General features: G+C 36.1%; 1 protein-coding gene across 10 annotated transcripts in view; it reads right to left on the minus strand.

Moving 5' to 3' along the window:
- Positions 1 to 12,012, minus strand: part of LOC126355996 (DNA ligase 3) — a 538,466-nt gene that overhangs the window by 211,590 nt on the left and 314,864 nt on the right. For all 10 annotated transcript variants that reach the window (XM_050006627.1, XM_050006628.1, XM_050006620.1 and 7 more), the window contains 5 exons: positions 10,865 to 10,971; positions 6,994 to 7,125; positions 3,116 to 3,195; positions 2,890 to 2,967; positions 980 to 1,166 (listed from right to left, as the gene is read on the minus strand). In XM_050006627.1, the coding sequence (XP_049862584.1) occupies positions 980 to 1,166; positions 2,890 to 2,967; positions 3,116 to 3,195; positions 6,994 to 7,125; positions 10,865 to 10,971 (584 nt within the window). The remainder of the gene's footprint in view (positions 1 to 979; positions 1,167 to 2,889; positions 2,968 to 3,115; positions 3,196 to 6,993; positions 7,126 to 10,864; positions 10,972 to 12,012) is intronic.

The raw sequence follows: 12,012 nt of genomic DNA on the forward strand, positions 1-12,012 counted from the left end.
CATAAACAAATTTTTTATTATGGTTTCTGTAGATATCTGCCAATATTTCTAGTGCTTATTTGCACATATACTTTCTAATGCTTTAGTTTTGCTGTAACAATTTTTTACGAAGTTGTTTTGATGTCAATGTGAGCTCTATAGAGGAGGACTACCTCTGAAGCAATTATTGCCACCATTTTTTCAGTTACAAGTTTTGCCTGCATGCCTGAGCTGTGTTATATTCATGCCATATTTCTTAAATACATGACGACATTGTCTTTGCTGGTGCTGATGGCTCATGAACTTCACAAAATTAAAGTTAAATTTTAGTTAGTTACTTTAAGAACTGTGTCACTTTCTTATTTCTGGCTCGCAATTTTCTATCAGAATACAGCAAGATCAAGAAGCGCGCGCGCACACGCGCACACACACACACACACACACACACACACACACACACACACACACACACACAATTATGTGCAAGAATGGTGCAGACAAGCATTAGTGTCATGCAATATTTTGTGTAATGTAATATCTTGTACAGACATCTTTCATTAACCTGACACGTTCCACATAATTACAAAGTGTTGTATTCATGATCTATGGAACAAGTATTAATCTAATCTAATCTAAACAAGATTTCCTTTGTAATAAAAAGGGATTCAGTAAAACTTTTCACATACTTGCTACATCTAACATTTCATAATAATATTTTCAGATTAGATAAACCAAGTTTCATCATTCCAGATGAAATATCACAGACATTCATTGCATTCACAGTTACAAAGAAATTTTAAAAAATGTGTTAAAAATAGCATTCCAACTGCCCCATCCAGGGTGACAGTGGCCAGTTTGGAATGGATTAAGATAAAGCTATGTCTTTCAAAACATTTAGTACATTTCATTTGCATCTGCCTACAAAGCAAAATTACCAATGCCAATAATTTTTCTAATCTTCTTCTATTTTTAACTTGATACTAATTTTATTGATACACACCAGCATTGGCAAGACAGGTGTCATCAAAGCAACACCAATACTCATGCCACCAGGAGCAGTTCCTTGTTTCTTCCCAGATTCGCCTTTCCCTTGCAGAAAATTCTTGCCCGTGGCACGTGCAATAACGGAAGAGATGTCACGTGACATCTGGAATGCCTGATAGGCATCAGCATGAACTGCATCAAGGCTGAAAGTCACACCACATTAATTTAAATTCTTAAGATATTTAGCTTTCTTGAACAGAATTTGCTTTGATTGATTTATTGATCGATTGATCGATTGATTTATTGATTCATCTTTAAGCACTTTTCATACAACTGATGTCATTTTACATACATTATATAATTACAAAATAAGTCACACGTTTTTAACATTCTGAATGAGTAAATATGTTTTATACTGCACATGTTTAGCAGTCATTAAACATAAATGTGTCGTGCAGAATGACAAAAGGTGATACCGTATGTGTAACACAATACAAATGCTAAGAAAAAACATTTTGACAAATATAAATAAGACAGGCTTAATACAAGTTAACCATTGGGGAAAATGCATTATGTAAAAAAAACACAACAGCATGGTACAATAACATTAGCCAAAAGCTTAATTGTTTAGCAGTCTTTTTGTTGTGCCTCTCTGTGACTCAGCACCTCAACTACACATTGAGTATGAATCTATCCTTTTTGTAATATTCTTATTAGTTCATAGAATTATTTACTCACATTGTCACTACAGACACTCTCATTGTTTTAATACCACTTGTCATGCTAAAACTGTCATTTCATAGGTAAATAGGATGTAAAAGAGATACTGTCTGTGTGAAATCCTGTTCTTATATAAAAGAAGAGCTGATGACCCTAATCAGACAAGGTTAAGTAAGTAAAAATAAATTCTTCAGATAGAATAGATGATACTCTATAGCGAGATATATATTTATTAACAAGTTAATAAATATACTGAGCAATTTGAGTTCTGTATTTAATGTCCTGAGTGAAGTTTGTGATATCAAAATACTAAAACATGCATACTTTGCACTTGTATATTCGGGACTCTCACATTGCATCCTATTTTGAGGCATCTCACTCAGAGAGATACTTAGTATGCAGAAAATAATAGTCAAGATCATGAGATGAAAGTCACCTTCTTCCACTAAACATCTCTTTCTGGAGCTTATCATCCTGCCAGTGCTCTGTACTTATATTAATAAAAAGTGCATTTTATTCATGAAAATTGGCGTATTTTTTACAAATAAATAAATTAAAATATCCACCATCATCAGACCAGTCATTCCAAAGACATATCTACAATTAGTCAAGCGCTATGCAAGGGACTATGAAGTATACGGCACCTGGGAGTTGTTCTACACAACAAGCTACTCAAAAACGTTAAGTCAAATAGAGATGGATTCTGAGCAAATGTAAATATGTTGCTCCAGATGAACTGCTTCTATACAGAAGAAGAAATTATGAATGCCAGTCTGAAATAAGAAAGTTAAACATTTTCCTATGTACCACAAGTTCATAGCCAATTTAATTTATTTTACTGATATAACTTTTTTTCCCCTTCATGAGTCAGTCAAAATCAAGTCAAATGCCTTCTTAAATACCACAAGTTTTCAGCTGATTTATTCTACTGATGTAATGTTTTTTTTCTTATAAGTTTACTATAATATTTATACACATTGCAACTGTGCCTTGTCCCATATCCATGAGTAATACTACACAACAGGATTTCTGGAATCAATAAAAATTAAATCAAATAAAAAAATTCTTGGAATGGCATAATGGTTTAAACATTCACTTTTGTGAATGGATGGAATTATCATACACAGAAGACCACATGTGTGTTTGCTAACACACAGTATAACATGGATGTTACTATAATAGCATCTGATAAAATGGACAACTTACATATGTTTGGGACCAGCATTGATTCTCAGGTCATGCTTCACTAGTCGAATGATCATTTTCAAGTCATTTGATGTACATCTGAAAAAGAAAAAAAAAATTCAGCTTTCCTTATCAGATAAAATAATAATTTATCAGAGTTATTATATACTGCTGCTACAGGAATGGACACTTTGCATACATGGATTTTTTTTTTGTGGCAATATCAAATGCAGTTTATACACATTACCTTTTTGCTATTTGTTTGAAATGATGGGCTTGTTCATCCTCCTTCGTCATAGTTGAAAGCTTCTCTAAAAATTCATCAACCTATGAACATAATATGATTCAATGAAAATTATACTACACAAATTCTTGTAACATTAACAAAAAAGTTTAATATGTTAAAAGAAATCTGATTCTATGTCACAGCACAAAAACAAACATCAATCAATGCACTGGCAGAAATGAGAAATCACATTAAGACCAAATCTACACAGGGAAGGTCTTTGGAGAACATGTACTGTCTCATCTACCATCAACATGATGTCCTCTGCAATCTAATGCAATTGATGTACACTGATGCTGCATTACTTCACAAAATTCTTTTTTTCTTTCACGATAATCAACAACAATACACAGTCCAAAGCACACCAACTCCAAGGAATATTTTTACTGTTCTCTTGTGCAGTTTTCACATTTAATATAGAAATTTTCATTCACCATTTCAGCATAAGTGTTTTCTGGAAAGATGTACAGACAGTTACTGTGAGATGCAAACAGCAACCATCTCCTTGTTCTAGTCTGTGTTGGTGACACATGGGAGGCTATATGTGTGACAGTGTTATACTAAGATAAATGTCCAACAAATTGTGGCAAATATGTTACACAGAGGGTGGCTCTGTTAGTGGTGAAGTGTTTGACTACAAATACAAAGGTCTTGGGTTTGATCCCAGTAAGTCTTAGGATTTTTATCTAATATCTATCATTTCTTTCACCTCTGGCAATATTTGTTAATGACATGGTGCCTTATGGTTCAGAATCCATATTGAACTGTAGGTCCACCTATAACAGGATGGTTAGGTCATTTCAAAGGAGAGGCATACCGCCTGCAGTTGGACCATACCTAGCACTGTGGTGTTCAAATCAGCCTTCAGGATGACAATGGTTTCACCTTTTATATGTTGAACATCTTGTTGCAAGTTATAGCAGATTTTTTCATTTCTTTTTAAAACTCACTTGCATTTTCTTTAACAATTTACACTACTGGCAATTAAAATTGCTATACCACGAAGATGAAGTGCTACAGATGTGAAATTTAACCAACAGTAAGAAGATGCTGTGATATGCAAATGACTAGCTTTTCAGAGCATTCACACAAGGTTGGCGCCGGTAGCGACACTTACAATGTGCTGACATGAGGAAAGTTTCCAACCGATTTCTCATACACAAACAGCAGTTGACCAGAGTTTCCTGGTGAAACATTTTTGTGATGTCTCGTGTAAGGAGGAGAAATGTGTACCATTACGTTTCTGACTTTGATAAAGGTCGGATTGTAGCCTATAGCAATTGTGGTTTATCGTATCGTGGCACTGCTGCTCGCATTGGTTGAGATCCAATGACTGTTAGCAGAATATTGAATCGGTGGGTTCAGGAGGGTAATACGGAATCCTGTGCTGGATCCCAATGGCCTCGTATCACTGGCAGTCGAGATGATAGGCATCTTATCCACATGGCTGTAACAGATCGTGCAGCCACGTCGCGATCCCTGACTCAACAGATGGGGACGTTTGCAAGACAACAACCATCTGCACGAACAGTTTGACGACGTTTGCAGCAGCATGGACTATCAGCTCGGAGACTATGGCTGCGATTACCCTTGACACTGCATAACAGGCAGGAGCACCTGTGATGGTGTACTCGGATGAATCCAGGTTCTGTTTACAGCATCATGATGGTCGCATCCGTGTTTGGCGACATCGTTGTGAATGCACATTGGAAGCGTGTATTCGTCATCACCATACTGGCGTATCACCCGGCGTGATGGTATGAGGTACCACTGGTTACACGTCTCGGTCACCTCTTGTTCGCATTGACGGCACTTTGAACAGTGGACATTACATTTCAGATGTGTTACGACCCATGGCTCTACCCTTCATTCGATCCCTGTGTAACCCTACATTTCAGCAGGATAATGCACAACCGCATGTTGCAGGTCCTGTATGGGCCTTTCTAGATACAGAAAATGTTCGACTGTTGCCCTGGCCAGCACATTCTCCAGATCTCTCACCAACTGAAAATATCTGGTCAATGGTGGCTGAGCAACTGGCTCGTCACAATACACCAGTCACTACTCTTTATGAAGTGTGGTATCATGTTGAAGCTGCACGGGCAGCTGTACCTGTAGGCGCCACCCAAGCTCTGTTTGACTCAATGCCCAGGCATAACAAGGCCATTATTATGGCCAGAGGTGGTTGTTCTGGGTACTGATTTGTCAGGATCTATGCATCCAAATTGCGTGAAAATGTAATCACATGCCAGTTCTAGTATAATATATTTGCCCAATGAATACCCGTTTATCATCTGCATTTCTTCTTGGTGTGGCAATTTTAATGGCCAGTAGTGTAACTGCTTTGTTCCAAGAAATAATGCCTAAATTAATAGTTAACAAATAATAATCACATCTTAACTATTTATCAAAATACACAGTATTTTATATTCAGATTTGTAATATTTTAAATTTTGTTCTCTTTTATAGGGGGCTGTCAAAGGAAAATGAGACAAATGGGGAAAAAAGTAAGTAAACTGCTTATTATTTCACAAGTAATTGCCGTAACTGCTATTTATCCCACTGTGAGACATGATGGCCAGTGCCCTCATGTAAAAATATTTGCAGTTGTCTAGGGAACCATTATTTTACTGAAGTGTGCATGACTTCATACAAAGTAAATCAATGCCAGAAATGTCATCCATGGCTCAAAAAATGAGGAAATTGGATGAGGAGAGATTGGAACCATATGGAGGATGTGTAAGGGCTTCCCAATGAAACTTCTGCAGTGAATTTTGTGTTTTGAGTATACTGCGTAAATTTTCCTGGTAAGCCTTTCCACATCGTCCGTATGTCCCAAGCTCTATCTGTGTTGTTTCCACATTTTTGGGGCCCTGAAGAAAGACCTTTGTGGCTGCTGATTTGCTTCAGATGAAGAGGTGCATGACTAGGTACAATCATGGTTCTATAAGCAGCCACAAACATTTTTCCATGAGGGCACAGACCATTTTGTCATAGTGGGATTACTCTACTAACAGTTATGGAGATTACTTTTGAAATAATAAACAGCTTATACTTATTTTTTTCTGTCTGTTTCAATTTCACTTTACTGTCCCTTCCTACTAAATTTTTTTCTACAGTTATTGCCGAATGGTGAGTGTTTTGAACCTATCACTGCCAACTTTATGTCATTAATCACAAAATTATGAATTAATACAGATTTTTCCCAAGTTTTACTCATTCAATGGTCTCCATTGTTTTTTATGAATTTATTGCATGCGCTTTTTGCAGGAGGTATTTTACAGAACATAAAATAAATGTTTAAGAAACATGATGACCAAAATTGTTTCTTCACATGTAAAATTTTTAATGTTATTCAACAACAGTAAAACCACAGAAACAGCAAGAATTTTCATAAAATTATTGTGAGTTCAACTATAAAACAAGAGGATAGACCACATGTATGAAGTTGATACATTGCACATTAATGTAACTTGCTGCAAGTAAGTAAATCAGCAGATGTGAAGAAACCAAATATTAAGTGGCCAAGATTAAACTGAATACTGGTGTGATATGTAATGCCATCATTACATTTTATATTTTATATCATTATACATCAGTTTTATTCCGCCCTACAGCTGTGCACTATAAATTTCTAAGTTGTATCAATATCTTATCTTTGGAAACATAACTGTCGAAGTATCCTTCTGCTCTCTTTAATGTGTTTCAGTCATATCATTTTAACTTCTGCTTTAGAGAAGCAGTCATGAATACAACTGCAAATAGGTATCATTTGTTAAATAGATTACTTCATAATACTGTAAAGTCTTTGTTGTACTAAAATCTATATCTGTGCTTACGTCATATAAAGATAATGTACTCTTTTTCGTAGGTTGCAGATGGGTGCTGCGTTCAAAGAAAATACGAACTGTTTCAGCCACATCTCCTTGTTCTAAGTCTTCCAACATTTCATCTTGGTCAGCATGCAAAATCTTGAAAAAAGATTTGAAACAGTGAATACAACATGTATGTACAATCTTAGTATTAATTCTATAGTTTGGTCATAATGTGTAAGTAAATGTCACAAAACATATTTTCAGATTTATTAAGAAATTGTTCTTGTTTGTCACTAAAAAATGAAAAACATGATCTATGCACTATTCTGACACATACAAAGAAGTTACAACCAAATAAATCATATTCTGGTTGGACTGGGATAATCTTAACAGTAACAGGAAATTCAGAGTTTGCAGAAAGAATATATAAAACACTGGACTGAAGATACAGTTTTAACTCAAGATGTTATAATAATTGTGATTTTCTGTGATGTATCCCAAGCATATGCTATTGGCCATTTCATATCACAGATCCCCATCTTGGCCTTGGGCTACCGATTCAAAATGGTTTGAACCCAGATAATTATTAGACAACACTTTGTAATTCAGAGCAAAGACTTCAGTGGGACTTGTACACAGTCAGGAGACGTGCCTTTTTCATCATCTCTAGATTGTGGAGGTATAAAGATATTATCTTCCACAAGTTGATTGCTTTATCAGCTTCTTGTAGTGCAAATATGGGGAACAGTCAAAGTTTTAATTATCACCTCAGAAAAAACCAATTGTAACTGCGAAACTTGGTGACAATGTTTGCCTTTCTCTAGATATCCCACGGTAAAAGTGACATTTCCCCAATAATGGATGACTTGGTAAAGAACACAATTGTATAAATCTCTTTCTAACCATTCAGAATTGTTTGACTTCAAAAATCACCACATCAACTTTCTGAAAATGCCTGTCACATAGAGGTTTCTTCATTCAAGAAATCACGTAGAAGTCACTGGGTGCCATTTCAGGAGAATACAGGAGTGAGGCAAAATTTGATGGCCTAAAAGAGCAGCAAGTGTGATTGTGTGTCTTTTACAAAAGAATCTGAGGCACTGTTGTGAAGAAAAACACCCCTTCCGACAATTTCTCTGGATGCATCATCATTACAGCTCACGTAAGCTCATCAGGACATTTCATTGAAAGACTGCTCTTCCTCTCCCCCCTTTCCCTAGGGGCATAATCTGTTACCACTATGATGTGACAAACCTCTCCCCACCCCACCCCACCCAAAAAAGAAAAAAAATAACCACAACCATTCAGCATCAATTGTCTCCATGGTGGTTGGGTCTTCCCTTTTTTGGCTGTGGTAAATTCATGTCTTTCCATTTCTTATTTTGCTCCTTTATCTTGGGGTCATGATGATGCACTCAGCACTCTTCTGTGGCTAAGGAAGTCATTTGGATTGGCATGAGACAGCTGTAACATTGCCACTATTGCCTCGATTCAGCAGCCTTTTTAAACAAGTTTCAGGGGTCACAAAAACCTGCAGGTGACTTGCTTTGAGGCATTCAAAAGGACGTGCATGATGTTGAAAACTGATCCTCGACTGATTTTCAATTTTTATACTATTGCCTTAATTGTAATATGTTGGTCTTTATGCACTAAGTCCTCCTTTTCTCTTGTCATTCCCAATTCTTAGCAGAGAGACAGTTTGACTCTCTGTCATTCCAACTTACCTGACCACACTGGAATCTTCTGTGCCACCTATTCATGTCGTCACATTATGGGCCATTGCTTTTGTATGATTCCACCAACTCAGCATTAACTGACAAAGGCGTTTCCCTTAAAATGAAGGAAATTATTACTTTTGCTTCTCTAGCAGTGTGCTATCGCCCTGTGGTGCAGATATTTCACAGTGCACCAGGCCTGCAGACATTCTAACTGCAAACAAAGTATTGTAACCTAACTGTATTTTCCTCAGGGTGATACAACTTCACGAGTGCTGTTTACACCTTTTGCTGTAAGTGGTTGTCTGTTATGTATTTTTCAATGGTAGAAGAGAGAAAAGAGTTGGTTGCACGTGTAAGAACAGTTTACAATACATAAAATGTTCTGATGATCTTTTAAGATATGAAAAACAGCTCAGAAACATTTGATAGCTACAAAGGCTGCTATGAATGTTGTAAATTGCACAGTTTCAGTAGATTCTAAGGGAATATAATACCAGAAATGTTCACTGTAGCTTCCATGCCACATCAGTTCCTATGTGCATATATAAAATGACCTTCCCAAAACACTAGGTTCTCATGCTGAATAACTCTCATGATACAGTGTAGGATAATTATGAGCTTGTGGGTCTATGGAATGAATAATTAATCTAATCTAATCAGTGACAAAATTCCATTTCGTCAAATTTCTTTATATACTATTACATGTCCTGTACTAACAAAACACCTGAGAAACTTTGTGCTTCATGGCTACTTTTTTTCCATTTTATACAAATACCTCATCAAAAACTCATTTAGTTCACTAACAGCTCATTTGAAATCCTCAGAAAACAGACAAAAGTCAAGATTTTATACATTCAATATGGGCACTATATAGGCAAATACAAGAAATGTTAGTTTTTTCCTTCCTACATCATCCCCTAGTTATTGAACTTCCAGCCTCAAAACATTTTTCGTGCAAATCTTCAAGAGTATAAGATGTAAATGAGGCAATCCCATAATTGTATGTACCCCAAAGATAAAAACCACATGGAGTACTGTATGGTCACTCGAAAGGCTACTGACAATGAGCATTATCTTACACCCCACAGCTTTCAGACCAGTGTCCTGAAATAATGGTGTGCAAGTAATATCCAAAATCAATTTGTTGAAGTGTTGTGGAATGCTTTCTTACATTAAAATGAAGTCATTTTGGTAAAATATTTACGTCTTTTGCATTTCTAAGTAATTTATTCTTGCCATAGATCTCTCCACGAAAAGGGGAGACCCATAAACTTTAAAGGACATTGACCTGTCATATCTCTTGGCTGCTGAAGAAATAAGGGTTTAGAGAAACACACCTGAGAAAGAGAGAAATTAGCCATGCTGTTTTCTGTGCCTTCAAAAACTAAGCTTAGAATATATGTTGGCACTACATCTAAAGTTAATGTTGACTTTTAAGTGAAGACATCTTAGCACACTGACTTATCAGGATAGAACAGTTCAATTGCAATGACAATTAAGTACAATAAATGGAAGAAGTGCTTGCAGACATTTTACAGAAACATTTGAGATCATACTGATCTCAGTATCAATGCCAACAGCACACACCATATAATTTCAATTCTCTAGTTCACTTGCACTAGACAAGAAGGTTCAATTCATAATGAATTGCATAGAACTGCAATGATGACGGTCAGTCTGTCAAATATTTCTTGCATCAAACTATTACAAAGTAATCTGACCAACAATGGTAATCTTGGCCTGGTACTCATTCAGCTTGGTTTGGCAGTATCCTTGAAGATGAAAACCAATTTTTAACCCAGGTAAAAATATTTAACATGTGAAACATTTTCTTCCAAATAAAGCATTTTCACCCTCCATGGCTCCCCCCGCCCCCCCTTCCCCTTACATTGTAATTGAAACTATCATTAGACTTTACACACACATTGTCTTAAACAGATATGTTCAGTATCTAAAATAAACTGACTGAAGTAACATGTACCTGAACAAACAATCTTCATATTACATGTTGAAGTAATTTTTAAGTAATTAAGAAAGGAATGCACTTGAATTACACAAAGCGTATTCAGACTGATGTCTTATTTTGTTTTGTTGAGTGGTGGCACTTGGATATACAAAAACCCAATGTATTTAAATCTAAATGTATTATGTAATTGATCAGAAAGTAAAGTACTAACTCTGCTAAACAGTTTCACAATCTGCTTGCTTTGGATATTGTAAACTCTCTTCACAGCACCAGGCAGGAGCAGGCGAACCCATAGTAGGAGATCACCTTTGAAGCTTTCTGCAAAGGAAGAACATTTTTGCTAATAAACAATATGATTCAATAAATAAATAGCCACAAATGAATGAATGCATGCAAGCTCAGAGCAGCTCTCATTAAGTCATCTTTCAGCTTATAGCAAGCTACACATCCAAGGGAAACAAAAGAACATAAAGACAAGCAGAAGAAACAGATGGCGACAACAAGGGGTAAAGTTTAATGTCCTATGAGCATCAAGGTCATTAGAGAAAGGGAGTGCTAAGAATATAGTGAAACTGCAAAGAATAAACCTCAGAATTCACTGACCTGCTACAGTATTGTGAGCTGTTGGAACACAGTAAAATATTACCATAGAATATGAAACACAAATTATTCATAATGAAGCCAATGGAAATTAAAAAAACTATCAATCACAACATAAAAAAGCTAATGTTGTTATTTGAAAGCAATATTCAGGAGATTGGGGAAGGGGGTTGGGGTCAGAGGGAGAGGCAGAGGGGGAGGGGAGGGGGGGAGGAGGGAGGAAAGATTGCCATGTGTCTATGTTGCATTACCAAAACTGTTCCTATGACTCAAAAAGCAAGAACATGTGTTGCAAAATCTCTTAGCCAACGACTTTTTTTGTTTTGTGATATGACATCACCATGCAAAATGTATGTATGTGTGTTTTTTGCCCTGAGATAAGTGTTAAAGACTATCTTCTACAAGATGATATATGCTCCTTGCAACTGTCAGATTTAAAACACTTTCTGTATCAATAATGCCATAAATCTCTGGTGAGCTGACAGAAAGAGCTCACTCACATCATCAAGCACCAATAAATTATAACTGTCAGCTTCTGTGAAATAAAGGAAAATGTGTGGCTCTCAAATATTATGATATAAATGACAGCATGCTTTAAAAATGATTGAGTTTTCATCTTTAATATAAAATCCTACTTATATTTTTCTGACAGAAAATGAACAATTATGAGATTGTGTGTAACATTCTTACAAAGCAGCACACTACACAATCCATAACACAAAAAAGCTTGATAGCATGTGTAGGAACAACATTATCATG

This window comes from Schistocerca gregaria, chromosome 3 (assembly GCF_023897955.1).
Source record: "Schistocerca gregaria isolate iqSchGreg1 chromosome 3, iqSchGreg1.2, whole genome shotgun sequence".
Taxonomy (NCBI): Eukaryota; Metazoa; Arthropoda; class Insecta; order Orthoptera; family Acrididae; genus Schistocerca; species Schistocerca gregaria.